The sequence below is a fragment of the Natrix helvetica genome, assembly GCF_964273705.1.
Source record: "Natrix helvetica genome assembly, chromosome: 11".
Lineage (NCBI taxonomy): Eukaryota > Metazoa > Chordata > Lepidosauria > Squamata > Natricidae > Natrix > Natrix helvetica.
This window is the reverse complement of record NC_138562.1, coordinates 10160298-10187027: the sequence shown is the minus strand read 5'-3', so window position 1 is coordinate 10187027 and position 26730 is coordinate 10160298. Positions and strand designations below refer to the sequence as shown.

Genomic DNA, 26730 nt, shown 5'->3' with positions numbered 1-26730 from the left:
TATTGATTCAGTGAACAGATCTCATACTAAAACTTATGCATCAATTAACACAGAGGTGAATTTTTTTTATTCAAATTGGATAACATTTTAGCTCATATTATAATTGTACTTCAGTCAGCCATCATCTCAACTGCTGTGAAATTCCTTATTTTCAAAAGCACGTTTAGATAAGAACTGAAATTATTATTATTTTTTTCTGATATAGCATTAGGCTACTGAATTTTCTCTGTTTCTAAAGAGGATGTTGACTTCGAATCAGCTGATAAAACACTTTTTCCCCCTTCATCCACAAATTATTCACTTTTTTATACCAGGTTGCTTCATCTCATAAGAAGTTTTTAATCACTTGCAATAACATTGATGTTCATACTGTAAATTCTTTTTATTGTGCTTCATAAATTTTAAGTCACAGTAGTTGGATCTACTCAAACTTAAAAGGTAAAGGTTCCCCTCGCACATATGTACTACTCATTCCCGACTCTAGGGGGCGGTACTGATCTCCGTTTCAAAGCCGAAGAGCCAGCGCTGACTGAAGACGTCTCCATGGTCATGTGGCAGGCATGACTAAACACCGAAGGCACATGGAACGCTGTTCCCTTCCCACCAAAGATCGTCCCTATTTTTCTACTTGCATTTTTACATGCTTTTGAACTGCTAAGTTGGCAGAAGCTGGGACAAGTAATGGGAGCTCACTCCGTTACATGGCACTAGGGATTCGAACCGCTGAACTGCCAACCTTTCTGATCACAAGCTCAGCGTCTTAGCCATTGAGCCACCGTGTCCCACATCGATATGAAAGCCATAGGCTAAAACGGAAAAATTCAATTCCATGAGCCGGAATTAAAACAGTTTTAAAAATTGTGTGTATTTTAAGAATGTTTTGTATGTGTCCAAACAATTTGACTGTATGCTTCAAAAGTATATTCTGAAAAATGAATCAATTTATTCCAAATTGCCAAAAAAAAGTTACTCCAAATTGTTTCTTGTCCCCCTGATATTTAGTCTTAAGTCTTGACCATCTTCTGATGTGTATCAAAGATCCATTTTCACGACACCTTCATGTGCTCAAAGGAGAAATAGGAAAAATTTTTAAACATATCCATTTTATTTTCCTGTGCTTGCTACTTCTTTAAGTAATTGTTAGAGTCTCAAAGGAACTTTTTTTTCCTCCAAGGAATGTACACGTTATTCAATTAAATGCATTCCATAAATGGCATTTTGACATGAAATGTATTATTTCAAGGAGAAGGAAATAATAACTTTCAAATATAACGTTCATTTTCATATTCTTAATATCAGAAATTCAGCAGCTTCAAATATATTGATAAGGCTGATGGTTTTTATGTCAACTTCTTGTGGAACACAACCCAGGTGACAGCTGGCAAAATATTTCTTTACGTTCAGGTTGATGGGTGGAATGAATGAACTATAAAGTGCTGCAAATCTTATTGGGTTTCTGGAATCTCATATTTTACACCTTGCATCTCTTGAAGTCAGATTGGAAATGTTAAAATTTATCCAAAGAAAAGAACTTACAAAGTGAAATTAAACTGCAAAAACATGAAAGCTATCAATTTTATCCAAAATTCCCCAGCAGGATGTCCTCCAGGGTGTTGAAATTACAATCTTTGGAATTCCAACTGTCATTTTCTTCATTAAAAATCTTGGGTTTTGTATGAGAGAAGTATAAAATGCAATGTTTACAGTAGCCAAAAGACCCGATTCAGAAAAGTATTGATAAAATCATACAGTCATGGGGCTGGAAGAGACCTTGGGGGTCTTCTAATCCAACACCCTGCCTAAAGCAGGGGTCCTTATATTATCCCTTATATTATATTATCCCTTATATTATTTTTGCCTTGCAAAGAGAACCTCTGTTCACACAAGCAAGACTTCCTTCTTCTTTATCTTCCCGACATAACCCGATGCGTAAAATATTTAAGAGATATGCTAAAACTATCCTTTTATATTAAGAATGGCTTTTTTAAAAAATCAATTAGCATTTACAAATACTGTAGTGTTAATAGCATACATCATCCCAGCCAGATCTGATTGCACTTAACAAAACAAAAAAAAAAACCAACCCAAGATGAGACTTAAAATTGAATACTGATCACTATGCTTGAAAGAAATGTTGAAAACAAAACCAACTTTTCACCAATCTGCCATCAAGTCATTTCACATTCACACTTGTACCTGTACTTTAGTTCAGTTTCAATCAGGCCAATTATTATAAGCATAGAGACTAAAGACTAAAACATATGAAGAACGGTTGCAGGAACTGGGTATGTTTAGCTTAAGAGAAAGAAGGATTAGGGGAGACATGATACCATTGTTCCAATATCTCAGGGGTTGCCACAAAGAAGAGGGAGTCAAACTATTCTCCAAGGCACCTGAGGGTAGAACAAGAAGCAATGGGTGGAAATTAATCAAGGAGAGAAGCAACTTAGAACTGAGGAGAAATTTCCTGACAGTTAGAACAATTAATCAGTGGAACATCTTGCCTCCAGAAGTTGTGAATGCCCCAACACTGGAAGTCTTTAAAAAGATGTTGGATCGCTATTTGTCTGAAACGGTATAGGATTTCCTGCTTAGGCAGGGGGTTGGACTAGAAGACCTCCAAGGTCCCTTCCAACTCTACTATTGTATTGTATTATTATCTATTATGCCTCCCCCCACCTACCCTTAGCTATTTCATTTCTATGAGATTTTGGCTAGTCTGAAAGGCAAGAGAACATAAATACTGTTGTGAAGAGAAGACACAAAAGGGGAATATTTGTAGCTCAGGGTTGAAATGAGGGGCCCTTGGTTTTCTCTGAGCTTGGCTGTTTTTTGTTTTTTTGCAAACGTTTCATTACCCAACAAGGTAATATCATCAGTGAACCATCATCAGGGAAAGGTCTGCAAGAAAGCCACTAAGCTCAGAGACCACCAAGGATCCTTCAAAAGAGGCTGTATATAATCTTCTCATGGATATGGATTACTCAGAGAGAGGAGAACTGAGTCAGTGCATAGATTGGCATTAGGAACCCAAAGGTGCTGTTTTCAAGAGGCAACTGGATTTTTTTTTGTTTTTCTTTGAAGACGTTTCTCTTCTCATCCAAGAAGCTTCTTCAGCTCTGACTGGATGATGGGGAAGGGAATCCAGTCAGAGCTGTAGAACCTTCTTCGATGAGAAGAGAAACGTCTTCAAAGAAAAACCAGAAAGTCCAGCTGCCTCTTGAAAAAAGGCCACCTTTGGGACAACCATGAGCTGGGTGACTGAGAATCTCCATAGACATCATTAGGAACTCATCAATTGTCACAATCTTTGTTTCTTGTCTCATTGCTTACACAGGTTCATCTACTCTTATCCAGGGTGGGATTCAGCCAGTTCGCTCTGGTTCGGGGCAAACCAGATGTTAATTTTACATCTGGTTCAGTGAACCAGTAGTTGCAAGGACTGGCTGGCCCCGTCCACCCCAACCCGGACCTCCCATGAGTCTCTACATGGCCCGTTCATGATGCCAGGTAAGTGCAGGGCCCACGCAGAAGTTCTGGGAGGGCAAAAAATGAGCCTTCCAGAAAATGGAAGTCCAGAAACGAGCCCATTTCCAGCCTCTGGAGCTCGAAGGAGGCCGTTTTAGCCCTCCTGGAGACTCAAAGAAAGCCTCTGGAGCCTGGGGAGGCAAACAACAGACCTACCAGAAGTAACAGAAGTCTGAAAAAGGGCCCGTTTCTGGCCTCCAGAGCCTGGGAGAGGCCATTTTTGACCTTCTGGAGGCTCGAGGAAAACCTCCGGAGCCTGGGGAGGGCAAAAATGCACTCCAAATAGGTCACGTCTACCATGGCCATGCCCACCCAGCAACCGGGCAGAGAATCAGTTGCATTTTTCAGTCCCACCCCTGCTCTCATCTACTCTCATCTAAGCAGTAAGAGTAACATGGAAAAGTAGACAGATCACTTTCATATTCTAAAGAGGGATAGCAATTGGGATCACAGGGCAAGGACCCAGGAAATGTGATAGAACTCTTGGATACCTATCTAGTATCTCTCAGGATATATCTAGTTGGTTAGACAAAAGCTAGCATGCTTTGGCCATGTCATGAGAGCTAGCTCACTCAAAAAGTCAATCATGCTGGGAGTGATCATCAGAAAAAGGGGAAGGGGGCTACCCTAGTTCCCACTGGCTGAACCCTATAAAGGAAGACACCAGGATGACTATGGAGGATTTGAAGGAGGCAATGTGAGACAAAGGGGCATGGAGATGTTGATCCACAGAGTGGCCAAAGGGCGGACACAACTGAATGGCTGATGATGATGATAAGATGGTTGTAGCTTCAGTTTGGCAAGATTGATGTCAGCCAAGCCCAGAGACAACACCACAAAATCCAGTAGGGTTTAATCCTTTTATTTGCTTACATCTAAAGGACAGAATCTTGTTTTTGAAGGCAAAGTGATGGAGCGACAATAATCCAAGCTTCCAGTGCCCAGCCAAGAAGTCCAGGAACCTATCAGTTCAATGGGTCTTGACAGTTCCTAGTTGGAAATTCCAAATCCACAGGATAGGATAGGATAGGATAGGATAGGATAGGATAGGATAGGATAGGATAGGATAGGATAGGATAGGATAGGATAGGACAGGACAGGATAGGATAGGACAGGATAGGACAGGATATAGAATATAGAATATAGAATATAGAATATAGAATATAGAATATAGAATATAGAATATAGAATATAGAATATAGAATATAGAATATAGAATAGAATATAGAATATAGAATATAGAATATAGAATATAGAATATAGAATATAGAATATAGAATATAGAATATAGAATATAGAATATAGAATATAGAATAGAACAGGGAAGGGAAGAGAAGAGAAGAGAAGAGAAATTGGAAGGGACCTTGGAGGTCTTCTAATCTAGCTCCCTGTTCAAGCAGGGGACCCTATACCATTTCAGGTAAGTGACTGTCTAGTCTCTTCTTAAAAACCTTCAGTGATTAACCTTTCCGCTGGTTAATCGTCCTCACTGTTAGGAAGTTTCTTCTTAATTTCAGGTTGCTTCTCCTTTTGTTTCCAACCATTGTTTCTTGTCCTGCCCTCTAGTGCTTTAGAGAAAAATTTGACATAGAAAGCAGCTTAGAAAATTGCTTGCTTACATATCTCCTCTCAAAAACATAGAGTCTTGGAAATCGACCATTAAAAAAAAACCCAGTGAAACAAGGTAAATATTAGAATCTCTGTGTCTAATCTACTATTTGCCACTTGGGAGATTCCACAGCATTACTTAACACCCCTGGCACAATATCACTCGTTCTAGAAATAAATAAGTAAGAAGACAGTTCTCCTTCCTAGGTGGCAGCTAAGGTGCAGCCTCCTTCTCTTTACTCAAGCTCCTTCAGGATGCTGTGTCCAACCAGATAGAAGAGAAGACCGGACAGGAGCGCTAATGGGATCCCAGCAGTCGCAAACATGAAAGACCAGCCGTAATAAACAGATAGAGGGGTGTCATCTGGGCACCTTTCACTTCTTTCAAGGAGTATGTATTTCCGGAGATCAGCAGCAAATTCTTTCCACACCACAAACATAAATATGAGCAGGGTAAATAAACATCCTGTTGGACAGAATGAGAGAGAGAGAGAGAGAGAGAGAATGAAAAATGAGAGAGAAGAAAAATCTGATTCGATAGTGACAGCGTAAAACTTCCTAGCAAGAGAAAAAGTTCAAGGAGTGGGAGAGGAAAGGGAAGAAGAAGAGGAGGAGGAGGAGGAGGAGGAGGAGGAGGAGGAGGAGGAGGAGGAGGAGGAGGAGGAGGAGGAGGAGGAGGAGGAGGAGGAGGAGGAGGAGGAGGAGGAGGAGGAGGAGGAGGAGGAGGAGGACTTTGGGTTTCTTGGTGCTCTCTGAGCTTGGTTGTTTTCTTGCAGACATTTCACTACCAAACTAGGTAACATAATCAGTGCTAGTCACTGCTGAACGTTCTATAGTCACTAGCTTTTAGCTTAACCTCGCTTAGAGAGTCATTGCTGAAAGGGTAAAATGAAGGAAACTGTAGGCACCCTCTTGAACCTATACTGGAAGGGTAGATAAATCCAATCAGGATGGTTAATGTCACACAACTTTATATTTGCTGCAAAGCTATAGATGCACAAATGACCTCTCATTAAAAAAATTTGAACAAATAAAATGCCAAAGCACACAAAAGTAGCAGAAGAAACAGGTGGTCAAAGCAAGGTTGTTGTTTTTTTCTCGTGATCTAAAGTAATTGTCAGCTAATCTTCCGCACTTAACAAATAAAAGCTTCCTTCAGAATTTCAGCTGAGTAGCCAAATGATCAAATGAAGAAAAGTCCACAGAGATTATAAAATGAGCTTATAAATATGAGCCATATAAATTCATGTTTCTACACCTTTGCTTGTCCTTGTTTTTTTTCTCTCATTTGAACCACGTTTCTTGTTGTTGTTGTGAAGCGATCAGGATCATTCTAAGAAATATGCTTATATTATCTTAAATCTTGATTCTTTTTCATTGCCCAAATCCCTGATCCCACAACCTGCATAAACTCCTGTTTTTACATTTCTTATATTGATATCTTGGTAGCTTTCTGATTTCTGAGATTTTCATACATACATACAGTTTCCCCCCAAATAAGACCTAACTGGGAAATAAGTCCTTCCATCATTTTTCAGGGTGGTCATAAGCCCTACCCCCCAAAATAAACCCCCCATTAAGACATTTCAGCCAGATGGATGCATTATTTCCCTGAAAATAAGACCTCACCAGAAAATAAGCTCTAATGCATCTTTTGGAGTAAACATTAATATAAGACCCAGTCTTGTTTTCGGGGAAACGGGGTACATACATACATACATATTTTTCTCTAAAAATCTGTATTGCAATTTGTTATATTGGGTAACTCCCAATTTTTCCTCTCTTTTGTCATTTGCAAGATAGATGCTACTTCTACTAGTTTTATTTGTATTAGAATGTATGACACCCAGGTGCCACACTCTTCACGCATCGATACATAATGAAGTAAAGTAAAGTAAAATAAAATAATAAAATAAAATAAATACTTGAAACAAACAGATTTGATTCTTGTTCCTTTTTTTCCAACCAACCCTCTTCTACTTGTATGTATGGAACGAAACGCACAAGATTAAACTCTATTATTTGTATCTCAGTTGTATCTTCAGGTTAATCGCCTTCTTCTGGGGAGAACTTAATGGTGGGAGAATTGAACCATGATATGAAACTTTTCTCCTTTCTATTCTCATAGCAATTGTCAAGGGGCTAACCAGGAGGCTTTCTAACTTCCAGGGAAGCAGGCACCTTCATTTTGTGTAAATCGTACCACTCAACCTTCCTCGCCTTCCTTTTGCGGTTCACAGCCTCGCAAAACCCCATTGGCTAATTGTAGTGGGAAATGGGTGAACTCCTGGCTTGCTTTAGAACTCACGGAATTTATCTATAATTTGCTAATTATAGGGAAATGAACCTCGGTCCCCTTTCTTCCCACCTCCGCGCCTAGCAGAAACTTCAAAACTCTAATAAAAAATAATGAGATGTTGAGATCTTTCTTAGCAAATTTCAAGAGCGCAAAAGCACGTGAAATGCATAGAGTTTACAGCTGTCACAGTATGGAACTTTTAACGTGTACAGAAAAAGCTTTGAATTAAAAGGGTAGGTCTGTATTTTTCTGCTGATTCCATTTAAACAACCTCTATTCATGAGCTGGAAAGAATAATTGAAGACTGGGTTAGTCATTACCATTCAGCCTACTGAGAAGGCTACCTTATCATCAGCGCAAACTATTTTCCATTGGGATTGTTACTGTTGTTCGAGGCAGATTCTTGGAATGTGCAAGAATCTATCACAAATTTCCAGAAAGTCTATGTCAGGCCTGCAGCCATCTTTTCTTTTGTGTCTTTGGCTTGCCACACTTTCTATTATTCTGCTATGCATTTTCTATTGTGGGAAAGGGGGTGGGGGATTGTGCGGAATTGGATGATAGGTAGCCATAACAAAATTCTTTCTAGAAAGCCAAGGTCATCCTTTTTCTCTGCACCTCTGCACCTGACCGGAACTAGATGGGTGGAACTGCCAGCATGACAGTGGGAGATTGGACCATGTGATGGACTTGTGGGTGTGGGGGAAGGATATTGAACTTTCAGCTGGGTGGGGAAAACCCCGATTCGGGTTTTCCCAGATGTGCCAACGTGGCTCTCTTAATAAATTGGAACTTTGAGCAATATTTTGCCTCGGACTCTGATTTACTTATGGAAGCTATTGGGAACCCTGACAGTCTATCTTCAATATTTTGTTAATTGAGACAATGGATTTCTATATCCCAACTTTCATGATGGGGCTTAAATATGGCCTACAGGGAGTCCTTGACTTATGACCACAATTGAGCCCAAAATGTTGCTAAGCGAGACTTTGGGCTTTGCAACCTTTTATGACCTTTCTTGCCAGAGTTGTTAAGTGAACCACTGCAATTATTAAGTGAGTAACACAGTTGTTAAGTGAATCTGGCTTTCCCATTGACTTCGCTTATCCAGAGGTTACAAAAAGGAATCGCATGACCCCAGGACATTGCAACCGTCATAAATATGAGACAGTTGCCAAGCAACCAAGTGTAAATCATGTAACTATGGAGATGCTGCAATGGTTGTATGTAGGAAGAACAGTCATAAGTCACTTTTTTTCAGTGCTGTTGTAACTTCAAACGGTTATTAAGTGAACTGTTGTAAGTCTAGGACTGTCTATATCTAGACACTAGTTGATAACCCAACATTGTCTGGGTATTTATTTATAGGGGGGGAATGTCCGGACCAAACGTAATTTCTAATGTTGGATTTTTTTCCTTTAACCAGAGGGAGCCCCCTTGTGGAGTAAGCTGTTACCATGGCTTCATAGTACACCATGTACTACTGCGCTGTACAGTAGAAGCCATTTTACGGCAGTACAGTAGAAGCCATTTAAGGTACAACAGGCTGTATCTTAACAGAACACACACCCCGAGGGGTGTTAGGGGTGTCTTACCCCCACAGTATTTGTTTCCAGAGAGTAAGTCATCTGTATACCAAGTTTGGTTGAAATTCCTCGAGGCATTCTAGAGTTATGCTGGAACATAAACAATCACAGCCATATATATATATATATATATGTGTGTGTGTGTGTGTGTGTGTGTGTGTGTGTGAGTGTGTGTGTGTGTGTATGTATGTATGTATGTATGTATGTATGTATGTATGTATGTATTTGTGTTACAACCCCTGGTATGCCCAAATAGCTTGAAATGGATCCATACTAGTCTCCCTTTATTTATTTATTTATCAGCACAATATATGTGTGTGTGTGTGTGTGTGTGTATTTGTGTTACAACCCTGGTAACCCCTGGCATACATACATACATAGATTACACCACACTTCCTGTTTACAGAGAAACAGCAGCATACAGAAAGAGGCTTAAATCATCAATATCTAGACAATACCCACTCTCTGGCCTACAACCAGTTCATCAGAGATTAAAATGTTTTAACCTCCAGTCCCCTAACCATCTTGGTTGCTTTTATCTGCACTTTCTCTAGAGTCTCAACATCTTTTTTATGGTGTGGTGACCAAAACTGGATGCAGTATTCTAGGTGTGGTCTTTTCATTATATATCTTAAATTTGTACTTTGCATTTTAGATTTAATGCCACATAAATGCCTTATTTTAATTGTGATGCTTCTGACACAAACAAACATCGGATCTCATTGTATATGTGCATGCACATGAGTGTGAGAGAGAAAAAGACGGTGATTTGACCGTGGCTTCCCAAGAGCCTGAAGCAAACACCTGGTCCCGGCAAAAAACCCTTTTATTATTTGACTGTGAATTCTGTTCATTCACATCCAGCAAAGTCTTTCAAGGGAGGATTTACGGTCACAGACCTTATCTGGCTTGGAGAGCTGACAGGCCGATATCTGCAGAACTTGGCAAGAGTCTTGGGGAGGCACGAACCAATTAAGTGAACTAATTGTATCCTGCAAACTCCACTCCCCTTTCGCTCCTCTTTTATTTCCTCTGGGAGGGACCATTCATCGTCCACCTGTAGCCTTCCTTCCAAGTCGCCCCCTGTTCTTTAGCTGTTCCCTTCGTCTGGCAACTCTGCGCATGCCCACACTGGGAACAGGCTCCAGCTGTTCGTCTGCCTCACTGATGTCTGACTCTGAAGGCAGCTGATAATTGGCATACGGCTCTGGCCCTCTCTCTGCCTCCGACACAGAGCCCTCATCAGAGCCTTCCCCAGACTCCAGGACTGGCCCATCTTCCTCCCCAACCTCCTCACTGTCCGAATCTGCTGACAGCTCTGCTGACAGCTGGCAGGCAGGCCACAACAGATAGAGATAAAAAGAATGTGAGAGTTTAGAGGGGGAAAAACTGGAAAAAATGCCATGGAATATTGTTGAGTTCTTGAAAGCCCCCCCTCAGATAGTTCATGGCCCTGCCTTTGACGTCTCTCCTTGACATGTGGAAATTAGCCTTTAATGAGGCTGCTTTTTTATCCCCCTCCTGGATATACAAGCCAAAGGGAAATCCTTACAAGTTGAGCTTTGTATGCCAAACATAGTTAAGAACATTTGGCAGAAGAGAAGAGCCACTCCTGGGTCGCCGAGTTACACTGCTTTGCAAGGCAAGTTGGCAACAGAGGCAACGAGGAACTTGGTGAGGGAAATGAACCAGAAGCAATCAATATCAAACAGCTTCTTTCGGCTGAATAACTTTCTTTGACTATTCCAAGCAAGATGATCATTTTTCCCCCCTTCACTTTTCTTCTTCTTCTTTTTCACCCTGAAAGAGTTCTCCAAAACAATCTCCTGGCGAGATGTGTTAAGGTAGCTGGACAACTGCCAGATGGATGTGCTTAAAATAGCCCAAATAATTGTGGTCCGTTCTTACCAAGAAAGAATCTAATGCAATCAAAACTGCTTAAAAGGAAGGAGCCCAGTGCGATGACATCCAAAAGCCACAATTTTAATAGGGAAGGAAAAGCTTTCTATTTACTGACTGATCCAATTTGGCCACTTGGAACATGAAGTCCCACAAGTTTTAAAGCTCGTTTTCCCCCTTCTCCCTCCACACTTTGGACAGAGAAAACCATGAGTTTGAAAGAGGGAAGGGGAGGATCCACCTATGTTACAACTGAACACCGCTCCCTCAACAGAGGGGCAAGAATAAGTCGCGGAATAAAGACATGGTGGCTCAATGGCTAAGATGTGAGCTTGTCCATCAGAAAGGTTGGCAGTTCGGCACTTCGAATCCCTAACGCTGCGCAACGGAGTGAGCTCACGTTACTTGTCTCAGCTTCTGCCAACCTAGCAGTTCGAAAGCATGTAAAAATGCAAGTAGAAAAATAGGGACCACCTTTGATGGGAAGGTAACAGCGTTCTGGGCTCCTTCTGCATTGAGTCATGCTGGCCACATGACCACAGAGACATCTTCGTACAGTGCTGGCTCTTCAGCTTTGAAACGGAGATGAGCACCGCCCCCTAGAGCCGGGAACAACTAGCACATGTGCACGAGGGGAATCTTTACCTTCACCTTTATCTCCAGTCTACGTCAGACAGCAGTGGGGCAGAGAAATAGCTGGAGCCTGTTCCCAGTGTGCGCATGCGCAGAGTTGCCAGACAAAGGGAACAGCTAAAGAACAGGCATCGACTTGGGAGGAACTCCACAGGTGGACGATGAATGGCCCCTCCCAGAGGAAATAAAAGAGGAGCGAAAGGGGAGTGGAGTTTGCAGGAGGCAATTACTTCGCTTAATTGGTTTGTGACTCTCCGAGACTCCTTGCCAAGTTTTGCAAGTATTGGCCTGGCAGCTCTCCAAGCCAGATAAGATCTGTGACTGTGAATCCTTCCAAGCTAGAGAAGGTCTGTGACTGTAAATCCCCCCTTGAAAGACTTTGCTGGATGTGGATGAGCAGAATTCACAGTCAATTAATAAAAGGTTTTTTTGTTGAGACAAGTAGTTTGCTTCATGCTCTCGAGAAACCTAGGTCAAAACAAGACCACTAGTAAGGTTGAAGCTCCAGAGTGCTTAAAGATTAGCAGCCTTTATTATTTTAAACATTTGCACGAAATTTTCCTTGTAACATCTGGTTTTTACCCCGAAGGCTTAACCCCCCATCCCTGTAAAACGGTCTGATAATGAGGCCACCAAATTATAGGAAGAACTTTCCAGAATATTATTTCAGTGCAAAAGCTTTGCTTCGGGACTTCAAAGGACAGCCTCTTGATTTCCTTCCCTCAGAAATTTCTCTCCAGACAAATTTCCCCCTTGATGAATTATAAGCACTTTCACCTTTCTCCAAGGAACAATTACTGGGATACAAAAGTTAATTGCAGCCGATCTGCCATCCATAGCAGATGACAAATAAGGCTCTCCCATTGCAACTACTGTACCGAATGAGAATAGAAAGGCAGACAGACAGACAAAATAATTAGCAAAACTACAGCAACCGCTAGAGGACTAAAATGTGGGGCCGTTTAGTCCGTCTGCTAAATATTACCTTCTGTCTCTGATTTATTTATTTGCTTTACAGGACGTGGCACAAAGAAAAGCACAGAAAGATACATGCTCAGCATTAGAAGACAAAATAGAAAGATGCTTCAAATTATTCCGATTCCAATTCTCTTGTAAGGAACCCTGGCCTAACAAAACCAAACTAAAGGAGAATTCCATCTAACACATTAGAGACAACGTTGCGTTCCACCGTTCTCCAATAATCCCCTTATTTTAATGACCCCATAATCCAGTGGTGGGTTCTGTGTGATACGGCCTGGTACAGGTGTACCGGTGGCGGCTGGGAGCAGTAGCCACCATACCGGAACAGTGTTTCGTTGGGCCCGCCCGTCCGCCCGCCCGCCCGCCTGCCCGCCCGCCTGCCCGCCTGTGTTCCTTACCTCTGTTTGAGGGAAACGGGCCAATTGCGCAATCACGGTGCCTGCGTGACTTCACCGAGCAGCTGGGGCGTCGCAGAGCGGTGGCGTGCACTTGTGTGTGCAGCGCATGTGCCCGAGGTGGATATCCGGCCCCATCGCAGCGTACCAGTTGCGACGGGATCCGGAACCCACTACTGCCATAATCCCTTTCTGGGCAGGGTCTGAGCAACTGAATGGAACTAGCAGAGTGTTTTAATGGCCAGATGCCCTTCTTGTCGCCGATACAGAGTTTTGTTCAGCAGATATATTCTCAGTGTGCCCAGAGAGAGAAATATCCGCCTCTAGTCAGGATCGAACTCACAGCCTCCTGATTGTGAGGCGAGAGCTCCACCTCTAGGCCACCTCACCGCTCCACTGTTCTCCAGTCATGTTCTAACACAGATATCACGTTGGTGCCCTCCAAAAGGACAGACACTTTTCTCTGTGCCTCTGCAGGCTAGATTGTCTCCAGCTCTGCTTCTTATGAATTTTGAGAAGAGAAACAATCTAAGCTCTTCTGCTTTGCCCTTGTCTGCAAGAATAACAAGCCAGATAATAAGCTTTAAAGATAGTGCATTCCCTTTTAGTAGCAAGCATGCATTATTAGGCAACTAAGTTAAGATTCAAAGCCATCGATGGAAGGATCCAAGACTGCTTCCTTGAAATGCAGCTGCCCAAAGCACAAGAACTAGCCTAGAGTTCCAGAGCTTTTAATTCCAGCGCTTCTGAAGCATGCTTAATAAAATTAATAAGATTAATAAAAAAACATGCAACTGCCTTGGTTATTAAGTGCACATTTTGTTTCAAGTCTCTTTCTTAGGCACACTTGCATTCTGTTACGCATGCGTCCTCAGGATTTTAGCATTCCACTGAACTCTGCACTGGTTACTTACCAGCAGCCATAAGAAATCCACCTCCAACTTTATAGAATCTTGCATTGACAAAGGGCACACCGCACACCAACAAAAACACCCCTACAAGGCTGGCAGTGATGGCCAGGACAATTAGCGCTGTCCAGAATCCCCTGTACACTGTGCACGGAAGGAGAGACACACCACAAATTGAGTCCAGCTACACAATCAGAATACATGAAGGGAAAAAAATGTCAGTGCAAGGAGATCTAATTTTACCCACAAATGGTTGAAAAGGAAAAGAGAGACACAGGCTAAAGGTTACCCTCGCACATATGTGCTAGTCGTTCCCAACTCTAGGGGGCAGTGCTCATCTCCGTTTCAAAGCCGAAGAGCCAACGATGTTCAAAGACATCTCCGTGGTCATGTGGCCGGCATGACTAAACGCCGAAAGCACACGGAGAGCTGTTACTTTCCCACCAAAGGTGGTTCCTATTTTCCTACTTGCATTTTGTACGTGTTTTCGAACTGCTAGGTTGGCAGAAGCTGGGACAAGTAACGGAAGCTCACTCCGTTACCCGGCACTAGGGATTCGAACCGCCAAACCGCCAAACTTTCTGATTGACAAGCTCAGCGTCTTAGCCACTGAGCCGCCGGATCCCTCACATGCATTCTAGTTTTCTCATAAATAATTTGGGATTGCATTATGTCGGATGTGAAGCTCCAAGGTGTAGAGAGCTTGACACACTTATACCTTTTAGTACTCATAGTTAAGCCAGATAGTTCAGAATATACAGTGTAGTTGATACAGTGCTACAAATGCTGGGCAGATCATAGAATCGGAGAGTTGGAAGGGACCTTGGAGGTGTTCTAGTCCAACCCCCTGCTTGAGCAGGAGCTCTTATACCTCATGAGGGCTTTTTCCTTGTGTCTCCTTCTTGACCCTCTCCCCCAAGTAGGGATAATGGGAGTATTCTGACCCAGCATTTCCAAATAATGATGTCATTTACTTGCAAGTAAAACAACCCCCTTTTTATAACAGTCCAGTAACAGTCTTTTATTCATGTGGATAAACAAAAAATCAAGCGCAATTAGTCCCAAGAAACTTGATTCTGGCTAAGGAATCCAAATTGTTTGCTGTATACTAGAAAATAAATGGTTGTCCGTGACAACCAGCTACTCCCAAATCCCTCCTGTTTATTTCCCTGCCAGGAAGGTGCTGGTTATCATCTATATCTTCTTTTCCCTGAGAACTGGCTAATTGCTTTCCATTGCTCTCCTCTCCTCTCTATGCATTAGTGCATCTGGGATGGGCGCCATCTATTCCTCCCCTTCGCTCAGCTCAGGCTCCAAAGACAGCTGCCTCTCCAATTGGGGGAGGACAGAAGGCCCCAGGCTTTGCCTCTGATTCTGCTTCCTCATCAGAGCCTTCTAAAGGTTTTGAAGTTGGCCCAGGTTCCCCCTCCTCATCCTCCTCCCCCTTGTCTGACTGCTGCTAGCTCTGCTGGCAGCTGACCGGCCACAACAGAGAGTTTGCATATAGCTGAAGGAGTATATGAATCAATAAGAATCAATATTGGCTACTTGCTTTTATTATGAATTGCTTGTGTTACTATATAATCGTTACTGATTAAACCAATATTTGCTGTTTGCTTCTGATATGATATACTGCTAGAAATCATTTATTAAGAATTAAGCTTTGTTATTGGCTTCTGTATACTGTCAGAAATTAGTTGTTTGCTAGCCTAGCAAATTGTAACCTTAATGGCATTGCTGCAACTGTTATCTCACTGCTGCGTCTCGCTTCTATTCTTGGCTTCAAAGCTAGGCACATTCTTGAAAACATAGAAGAAATTGTTACATGGGAATATCAGGCCCCATAGATAAAGAAACCAAACTAGGGAGTTTTCCTGGCTCATAAATCCTTAAAGCGTTCTGCTGAAAAAACAACTTGGCAAAGGGGGACTGCCACTCCCTACACAAGGCTATAGAAATACTCCATAGATAAGGTAGACAGAGACAGGAGCTTGAACAAAAGAATGCTTTAAAGATCACGTTGGTAACAAATCTTTGTCTCTGATTGGATAAACTTTGTTTCTCTCTGCCTAAAATGTATATAATACTCTGTAAGGAATACAGGGTACGGTTATTCCTTACATGCATTTTGTTTGCATGTTTTGAATATCATTTATCACCCAGCTTTTGCTATGGCCATAAATAAAAGCTGATTTATTAATTTTTTTGCAAGCCTCATCTGGAGTCTCACTCTCTTTGGCATTTCAGTGGCTCGGGGAAACTGCTGGCACCTTACAGAACCATACATCTTATCGTACATCTTAGCACCATTAACAAGGCCTAGGTATGAAGTTGGATTCAAGCTTTCCTCAGAACATACCTGCAGTTGCGTCATACGAGGGGTGAGGATGTGGCCCAAAGACAATAGGCATCGGAAACAGGTAGGCATTCATACAGTGCTTAGGATGAGCTTGGCTGGCTGGAGAAGAAATGAGAAATCTCAATGGGGTAAAGGCACAAAGCGAGCAGAGAGGGAAAAAAAGGAAAACGACATCAGGAAAAGAAATGAGTCAAAAATGAAGAGAGAAATAAAGGGAGATGGGAAAGAGGAACTTGGGGGAGAGATACTCAAAAAATCAATCGAAAAGTGGGAGGGAAGATACAGAAGAAAAGATATAAGACACATAAAAAGAAGAAAAAGAGAAAAGAAAATTTAGAAATAGGAGAAAAGCAGAATGATGTGATCCAGTAGAAAGAAATATTGCTAACAAGGTAAAAATATGTTTTAATTAGAATGGGTGGAAATTATATTATACAATAGTAGAGTTGGAAGGGACCTTGGAGGTCTTCTAGTCCAACCCCCTGCCTAGGCAGGAAACCCTATACTGTTCGAGACAAATGGCTATCCAACATCTTCTTAAAGACTTCCAGTGTTGGGGCATTCACAACTTCTGGAGGCAAGCTGTTCCACTGATTAATTGTTCTAACTGTCAGGAAGTTTCTCCTCAGTTCCAAGTTGCTTCTCTCCTTGATTAGTTTCCACCCATTGCTTCTTGTTCTGTCCTCAGGTGCCTTGGAAAATAGCTTGACTCCCTCTTCTTTGTGGCAACCCCTGAGATATTGGAACACTGCTATCATGTCTCCCTTAGTCCTTCTTTCTCTTAAGCTAGACATACCTAGTTCCTGCAACCGTTCTTCATATGTTTTAGTCTCTAGTCCCCTATTATTAAGTCCCTTAAAGCTGTTAAATAATTATGTTACATTGGTTATCTAAAACTTGACATTTGAAACTTGAAGATTCACATTGTTAATGGAAAATGGATGGAAAAGAAATGATAACTTGTTTATTTTTAAAGAGAAAGAAAAAATTATATTGTTTGTACATGTTAAAAAAACTAGAAATTGGAAAACAGGGGAAGAAAAGTAATACGGCTAGAGCTGGAAATCATGGAAATAGAATACAAAATGAATTGGGTCTTTTGGTGGGAATGTTAAAGGGGGAATTCGGACCACACTCTGTTCACAAAAGAAGTTTTATTGTGTAACAAAAATAAATAAAAGACTTTAAAATAAAGAAATGAAAAATCTCTCTGAGTCTGTTTCTGTACAGCGCCGAACAGCTAGATTTCCAATTCTACACATACAGGTCGTTCTCCATTTACATCTGTTCATTTAGTGACCATTTGCAGCACTGGAAAAAAAAAACCCATCCTCATGGTCCCAGGCTCAAAATTCAGAGGCTTAGCAACCGGTTCATATTTATGACCGTTGCTGTGTCCCAGCGTCATGTGATCCCCTTGGGCGACCTTCGGACACGCAAAGTCAATGGAGATGCCAGATTTCAGCTCACCACCAGGTTACTAACTTAACTATAAAGGGTTCACTTAAAGACTGCAGCAGGAAAGGCCATAAAATGAGACAAAAGTCACAACTGTCTTGCTTAAGAACAGAAATGTTGAGTTCCATTGTGGTCGTAAGTCAAGGAGTAACTGTCTGTTAATACTGGGCTTGATTCTGTAAGGCAGGGGTGTCCAAACTTGGGAACTTTAAGAATTGTGGACTTCAACTCCCAGAATTCCCCAGCCAGCCATGCTCCAATTCTTCCTTCCAGTTTCCTGGCATTCTCTTTTCCACTGTTTTGCCTGGGGATTTCAAAACCTTTTGATGGCAACAATGGATGTTACCTCTTTATGTGTTATATTACCTCTCTAATACTCTGCAGCTGCCTTGCTCTTCCTGGCTTCCTCCTCTGTAAAGGTCCTATTTGAAGTACCATCCATGTATGTTGGAGTAACAGCTTTTCTTGGGACTCAACAGATGGGAAGCCCAGGCAGGTGCAGCTTATGAGATGATTGCCTCATCCGAGTGGTTCTTGCCCCACTCACAACCCTATCCAGGAGAGGAGAGGAGGGGAGGGGAGGGGAGGGGAGGAGGGGAGGGGAGGAGGGGAGGGGAGAGGAGAGGAGAAGAGAAGAGAAGGAATAGAAATAGTAGAGGAATGGGAATGGGAATAGGAATAGGAATAGAAAATAGAAATAGAAATAGTAGAGGAATGGAATAGGAATTGGAATAGGAATAGAAATAGAAATAAAGAGGAAAGGAATGGGAATAGGAATAGGAGAAATAGAAATAGTAGATTAGAGGAATGGAATAGGAATAGAAGTAGAAATACAAATAGGAAGAGGAAGAGGAAGGGAAGAAATAGAAATAGAAATAGTAGAGTAGAGGAATAGGAATAGGAATAGGAATAGGAATAGGAATAATAGAAATAGTAAGAGGAAAGGAATGGGAATAGGAAGAGGAAGAGAAAGAGAAAGAGAAGAAATAGAAATAGTAGAGTAGAGGAATAGAATGGGAATAGAAATAGAAATAGGAAGAGGAAGAGGAAAAGGAAACGGAAAAGGAAGGGAAGAAATAGAAATAGAAATGAGTAGAGGAATAGGAATAGGAATAGGAATAGAAATAATAGAAATAGAAATAGTAAGAGGAAAGGAATGGGAATAGGAATAGGAATAGGAAGAGAAAGAGAGTCGGGAATGACTAGCACATATGTGCGAGGGGAACCTTTACCTTTACCTCTCCCTTCTAGCCCTGATGATGATACTTAGTTTGGTACTGAAATGTCTGCAAGAAAATAACCAAGCTCAGAAAGCACCAAGGACCCCATACTCCTCCTTCTCCTCCACCACCCCTTTTAACCCTGATGATGTTACCTAGTTTGGTAATGAAACGTCTGCAAGAAAACAATCAGGCTCAGAAAGCACATAGGACCCCTCACTATAACTGAGCTCACATACCATGTTAAGCTATGGTTTGCTTGCTTGCATTATTTGTTGAATAAGGAAAATCCTTTAGCCACAATGCATAGTTTACAAACCATAACTCACCCAACTTGCTATGAGACATGATGGTCTAGGAACTTACTTACAGTTGCCTATGGCACTGAATTTCCAAGCCATTCTTGTTTCCAGAGAATCATTTTCTATAGCACATCCATGCAGCTCAACCACACGTTAATACCATGTTGCAGGCTAAGAGAGAACAGATGCTTGCTTTCTGCACATTTGCTAAGGAAGCTTGCAATTACAGGCCTAATTCAGAACTGATGACTTCGTTCTTCCTTGCATGTGTGAAGCATTAAGCGTCACCTACGCCTTAATTTTTTCCAAGAGAAGCAAAATAAAGAAGAGAGCCGAAACCTGCTTAATGAAACACTTTGTACAGATTGCAAAAAAATAAAAATAAAATAAATGTAACCCTTTTTTTCAATAGGGAAACTTAAGATGGGATTTGGCAGAAAGTTGACTTCTCAGCACAACCTGCCACATTAAATACTCACGTTGTCTCTTTTCTAATTGCGGCTCCTTATGTAGCTTAACCATGAAACCGACACAAAAAAACAGAACTGGATTATCAGCATGTTCAGAAAACTTCCAAAAGGAAAAAAAAAATATGCCAGTGTACCCTGGCCCCAGAATGGTGATCAATTGAAGAGGAAATAAATATATATAAGGTAAATGTTCCCCTCGCACATATGTGCTAGTCATTCCCGACTCTAGGGGGCAGTGCTCATCTCTGTTTCAAAGCCAAAGAGCCAGCGCTGACCGAAGACGTCTGCGTGGTCATGTAGCTGGCATGACTCAACGCCAAAGGTGCAATGAACACTGTTACCTTCCCACCAAGGTGGTTCCTATTTTTCTACTTGCATTATTACGTGCTTTCGAACTGCTAGGTTGGCAAGAAGAAGGAATGGGAGCTCATTCCATTACGCGGTGCTAGGGATTCGAACCGCCAAACTGCCAACCTTTCTGCCAACAAGCTCAGCATTTTAGCCACTGAGCCACCGCATCCCCTATTGTATATAAACAGTTCTAATGCAGAGAACTGTTGTATATAAGCAGAGAGCAAACCCCACTCCCTTCTAGCCCTAATGATGTTAACTAGTTTGGTAATGAAATGTCTGCAAGCTCATTTCAACTCTGAGCTATAAATATTCTCATTTATTGCTACCACTTATAACAGGTTTAGTACAACAACTAAAGATCCTTTATTGCTTTATAACTATATCTGCTTGTATATATTTCTGCTGGTCTTGTATTCGGGTCTTTTCCCATGTAAGATTGAGATTGTCTTGGCAACGTTTCGGCGAGGTCTCACTCGCCATCTTCAGGCTGGTATTTTCAGCTTAAAGCGTGGTCGGAGCTGCCATCTTTCTATAAATCTTGGTGGGGGTGTGTGGAGTGCTGGCATTGTTTCAGTAGGTGGATTGATTGGCTGTGTGGTTGTATCATGATTGGTAGGTTGGTGCTGATTAGTGCTGGCTGTGGGTCCATTGTTGTTTTGTGTTGTAACGGCCTGGGTGGTGGGTGGGGCTCGAATTCAGACGCTTGCCAACTGACTCGCATTTATGATGGTTGCCGCGTCTCAGGGTCATGGAACTCCCTTTTGCCACCTTCTGACAAGCAAAGTCAACAGGACACAGCAACCGTCATAAGTGTGAGTCAGTTGCCAAGCATCCAAATTTTGATCACAGGACCACAGGGGATGCTGCAACAGTCATCAGTCTGAAAAATTGTCACAAGTCACTTTTTTCAGTGCCGCCATAACTTTGAATGGTCACTAAGTGAAGTGTCGTAAATCGAGGACTAAAATTAAACGGATTGGGTTTTCTTCAGAGTTACTACAACCTTCCAGGAACAGGATTTCCCACAGGTATTAATGACCCCAAAGCTTATCGTGACGAAGAGTAATAGGATGAATGTTGAACAAATTAATGATTATCCACTTTGCTTTAAAATGTTTCCCACCGAACGAGAGCCCTTCATAATAAATGGACATTCATTCGTGCAAAGTGACTAATGAAATTTCTACTGCATTAATTATTGCAACGGCAGAAAAAAAGTCCAGCCAAATGAATTTTGCTCTGATCGGTCTCATTAACACAGACACCAAGAGTAATAAAAGATCTCCTAGTTATCTCGTCTATCTCAAGCCATGGGAATGCGTCTCAAGTGAGGCTTAATTTGATCATTTGACTTAAGGTAATATCCTGTTAAACAATGCATTCTCATAATTAGGCTTAGAAGGGTGACATTAATGCGCAATCGAGACTTATCTGCACTTTATCAACGCTCTCTGGAAGTTCAAGGCAAGGGATCGTCTTGGGCTCCGTTGCTATGCTTTGCACATTTACCCATATTTTTTGGACTATAAGATGCACCGGTGTATAAGACGCACCAAGATTTCGAAGAGGTAAGTAAGAAAAAAAGGGTTTTGTCTTCCCCGGGCAGAAAATGGGCCATTTTTTTTTATTTTTTTTTTGCAAAAATGGAGGCATTTTTGCCTTCCCCCAATCCTGCTTAAGCCTGCAGAGTGCTCCTGGGTGCTGGGTGAAGGCTAAAACACTTCTGTTTTTGTGAAAAACGCTCCATTTTTTACCTGTTTTTTGCAAAAATGGGATTTGTGTGTGGGGGCTTTGGGAGGCCAATAATGGCTGTATCCGGTGTATAAGACGCACTAACATTTCCACGCTCTTTTAGGTGGGGGAAAAGGTGCGTCTTATACTCCGAAAAATACGGTAGTTATGTCGGGAGGGTCTATGACAGGGGTGTCAAAGTGATTTCATTCCCTCAAGTCTTAGGTGTTTAGATGTTAAAGAACTTTAAAAGTAGTAAGGTGAGGAGATGGGCATCTTCTCAACCACAGTGATGGCAAAATGATGGCAAAGTACCATGGGACATTATAAGTGTAATCTTTATTGTCATTGTACTTAAATACAATGAAATTGGCTACAATTACAATGCAAATTCCACCCTTTCCTGCTTGTAGGGGAACTCCTCGGCTTACGACCCGCAATCATCGCTAGGTTTTTGGTTGCCAAGCGAAACATTTGTTAGGTGAATTTTGCCCCCTTTTGCAACCTGTATTGCCATAGTTCTTAAGTGAATCACTGCAGTTCTTAAGTGAATCTGGCTTCCCCGTTGCCTTTTCTCATGGCAAAAAGTGATTGCATGACCCTGGGACACTGCAACCGTCATAAACATGAGTCAGTGGCCAAGCGTCTGAATTTTGATCACTTGAGGATGCTGCAAAAAGTGTGAAAAATGGTCGTTAAGTCACTTTGGTCAGTGCTGTTGTAACTTTGAACAGACGCTAAATGAACTGTTGTAAGTCGGGGTGTCAGACCTGGAAGCCATCTTTTGCTTTGGGCCTTCAGTCCTGCCACATTTTCTACTGTGGGAAAAAAGGGGGGGGGAATTATTCAGAGTGTGGGTGATATGTAGCCATAATAACATTCTTTCTCAGAAAGTCAAGGCCACCTTGACCTGCAGCTGTCATGAGGTGACTGGGAGGTGTCTCCAATTTTGGGTGGTGCCTGATTCAACCATATGGCTGTTGGGCAGGGACTTGAACTTTCGTTTGGGTGGGAAAACCCTGGAAACTTTCAGATTTGGGGTTTCCCAGATGTGCCAATATGATATCTCTAATAAAATGGAACTTAGAGGAAACTCAGGCCTCGGAGTATTCTCTCGCTGGGGGTATTACTTGGAACCCTGACACAAGGTCTACCTGTATAGTGAAATTTACTTCATTGGTCTTCCCAGGATGCCAATTGGGGAAGTGTGGGATGGGTGGAAATTTTCGAGATGACCTACTGAGGGGAAAAAAAGGCATACACTTGGAGTCCTAAAACAAGACAAAACCCGGACAGATGAGCGAGAATCTCAAAACAGAAGACCTCCATTTGAGAGAATATACGATCATTCTGACGTTGCTTCCTCTCGTACTCACTAAACCAGAAGTTCCATATCGTCTCTCCGTAACCTTCACCAAAGAACCAGCATCTCCAAAAGAAACCCTCATGGTGGAAAGTCAGGATCCCTTTGCCACTTTCTTTCCAGTCTTGCTTCCCATCCTGTTTTCAAAACAAACCAGAACCATTTAGAAATATGGTGCAAACCGTTGAGTTTCACTCGGCTTAGAGAAATTACATTCTCACAAACAGTCTTAAGTCCAGCCCCTCCTGAATTCTGTCAATTCTTATGTTTATGGAGATTCTCAATCAACCAGGTTTTTTCAGGAGGCAGGTGGACTTTCTGGTTTTTCTTTGAAGATGTTTCGCTTCTCATCCCAGAAGCTTCTTCAGCTCTGACTGGATGGTGGGGAATGGAAGGATTTATACTCCTTGCAGACAGCTGGTACTTTGCATCCTTTTAGAGAGCCGTTGAGGCCACCTGGATGTTTGCCTGTGTCCTCAGGGTCACCCAAGTGATGCAAATTTACTTAGTATGATTTACGCTGGTTGTTTATTTGGGATCCATAACTATCATTAAGTGTTGTATCTAATGGTTTATGAGGAATGTATTTTTATAATGACTATGATAGTGATCTATCACTATTGTTGTATGTATGCTGAGAGCTTATGCACCGGAGACAAATTCCTTGTGTATCTAATCACACTGTCAGGCCCGCAGTTATATTCCTTTTTAGGATCTTTGGCGTGCCACACTCTCTATTATTTCATTATGCTGTTTCATTAGTGTAGTAATTGGGAGGAGGAATAGAAAGGAGTAGAATTGTGGAGTGTGTTGTTGTCATTCCTTTCTAGAAGCCCAAGGTCATCTTTTGTCTCCGCACCTCTGCACCTGACCGGAACCAGCTGGGTGGAGATGCCAGCGTGGCCAAAGAAGATTGGACCATGTGATGGATTTATGGGCGTGGTGGGGATAAGACCATGAACTTTCAACTGGGTGGAATCCCAGGAAGCTTTTAGATTTGGGATTTCCACAGTTTGTTGCCAACATGTCTGTCTTATTAAATTGGAACTTTAAGGATAGCTCTGCCTTGGACTCTGATTTAATTCTGCATGATATTTGGAACGCTGACACACACTTAGCCAATAAAGAATTATATTCTATTCTATTATTCTATGCTATGCTGTGCTGTGCTATTCTATTCTATTCTATTTTTTCTAGTCTAGTTCTATTCTGTTCTGTTCTGATGCTTGTGGAGCCTTCTTGGAACTGCTGAAAGGACTGTTGTAGATTGGAGATAGAGGACATCGTATCCTTCCCCCTCTGTTGAGAGAGGGCTGTTCAATTTTGACATAGATGACGATAAATGTGGACTTTGCTGTCTTCAAAAGATTCTTATCTACTGCCAGTTTGAGTCTGTTGATTCTTATTAATTTTAATTTTATTCAATTTATAGACCGCCCCCTCTCCCCGAAGGGACTCGGGGCGGTGTACAGACCACAAATAAAAACAGTATACAAAAATTTAAATATGTTTAGATACCCATAAAACAGATTAAATAATAGGCTGTACAGTATAGTTATCCAGTGTCAATTTACTGCTGACCATTAGTTGACTAGATTCTTGTGAACAGGTATGAATAATAAATTATCTTAGTTGAAACTTAAAGCGTGGTCCAGTTTTTGCACCTAACATTTTGTCCTCTAAGAGGGCCCATTCTCCTAAAGTTACCACGTGAGAGATGGGATTTTTTAGATATCACCTTATTTACCACGTGAGAGATGGGATTTTTTAGATATCACCTTATTTTCTACTATTTTCTCTGATCCTCTTTCCAGATGAGTTTTACAATAGCAATAAGCACTTAGACTTATATACTGCTTCACAGCGCTTTAACAGCCCTCTCTGAGCAGTTTACAGAGTCAGCCTATGGCCCCCAACAATCTGGGTCCTCATTTGACCCACCTGGAAGGCTGAGTCAACCTTGAGCAGGTGAGATTTGAACTGTCAAATTGCAGGTGGCCGGCAGTCCGTAGAAGTAGCCTGCAGTACTGCACTCTAACCACTTCACCACCTCAATAGATCTGAACTGTTCACTTACAGTCAGGTTTTGAGATTAGGTAAAGAGTTTCCTACGGTTGCCCACACCACATCTGCCCTGCCTTAGTATTTTAACAGAGAACTGAAATCCCCCGCCACCCCACCACAAGCTCTGCAGCCATCACATTGTTTCCACTTCTGCTCTTTCTCTTTAAATGATTGTCACCCCTTCTGAATTTGCATCTCAGCGTGTAAAATTGTAAACGTACATTTTCTATCAAGCTTCATTCTCTTTTGGGGAAGATTGGATTCATTAGCCCGGAAGGCGAATAAAATGGTTTCTTCCTCCCAACCTATTAGGCAGAAATATTGTATACCGAAAATGTTCCCCCTCTTCCTCTTTCGCTGGGGAAATAGTTAAGAAGTCAAAGAAGAGGTATAGGTTTGAAAGGGCAAATAGCGATTTAGCCATTTGTTTTCTACAGGAATGTTCCTAGTTTTTTAAGTAAAGCAATGGATGAATCACCCACTGACCCTTCCAGGATCAATTGATTAAATCTGCAATATTTCCTAGGTAAGATTTACCGATGATACACAATGCGATCCAACTGCTTAAGAAAGCATTCTATCTCAAGGGTATGTGGAATGTACTTTCTATTTACAGAATACAGATTAACAGAGTTGGAAGGGACCTTGAAGGTCTTCTAGTCCAACCCCCTGCTCAGGCAGGAAGCCCTATAACCTTTCAGACAAATGCCTGTCCAATCCCTTCTTTAAAAAAAAACAAAACTTCCAGTGTTGGAGCATTTACAACTTCTGGAGGCAAGTTATTCCACTGATTAATTGTTCAAGAAATTTCTCCTTAGTTTTAGGTTGCTTCTCTCCTTGATGAGTTTCCCTCCAGTGCTTCTTGTCCTGCCTTTAGGTGCTTTGGAGAATAGGTTGACCCCCTCTTCTTTGGGGCAGCCCCCGAGACATTGAAACACTGCTACCATCTCACCCCTAGTCCTTCTTTTCATCAAACTAACCATACCCAACTCCAGCAACTGTTGTTTGCATGTTTTAGCCTCCAGTCCCCCAATGATCTGAGAATAATATTCCCAACTTCTGTCTTTTCCTCTTGTTTTAAGCAATATCCTTCAAATCACGCCACCATGACCCCAAACTCCCAATAATGATATTCTGGAGTTACAAAAGTTTGGGGTACTTTTTTTTCCCCCTTTACCTCTTCGGAGGAGTGATTGTTGTTCTCCGCTTCAAATCCTCCACACTTTTCCGTCACCAGCAGCCAGTAATCTGTCCCGAAGGCTACTAGAAAAAGAAAGACGCCGAGGACACCCAAAATTGCAGCTAAAAGAGCTGCTATTTTGATCTTCATGGTGGGGAAAGGAAGGGGAAAGAGGGGCTTGAGCCAAGGAGCCTAGAAGGGTGAGGCTTTTTTTAAAAAAAATTAAGAAAGAAAACATGCAAGGGCTGAGTGTGGTAGGAGCTGAAAGGAGACCTATTTTAAGAATGGAGACTGGCAGCGTTTCACGAGTGTATGCATTTCACGAGGCAGCAAGGAGAGAGCTCTGGGTTGAGTTTCCAGACAGCTGAGGCATTTCAAGCAGGATTAGGAGT

At 41.9% G+C, this 26730-nt stretch overlaps 1 protein-coding gene across 1 annotated transcript; it reads right to left on the bottom strand.

Moving 5' to 3' along the window:
* Positions 1 to 26730, bottom strand: LOC309397653 (transmembrane protein 182-like). Its single transcript, XM_081963865.1, has 5 exons — positions 26336 to 26730; positions 23108 to 23231; positions 16197 to 16295; positions 13844 to 13981; positions 1 to 5602 (listed from the first exon to the last, which is right to left on the bottom strand). Exons 1-5 carry the CDS (start codon positions 26486 to 26488, stop codon positions 5373 to 5375), a joined length of 744 nt encoding a protein of 247 aa, XP_081819991.1. The 5' UTR covers positions 26489 to 26730; the 3' UTR covers positions 1 to 5372.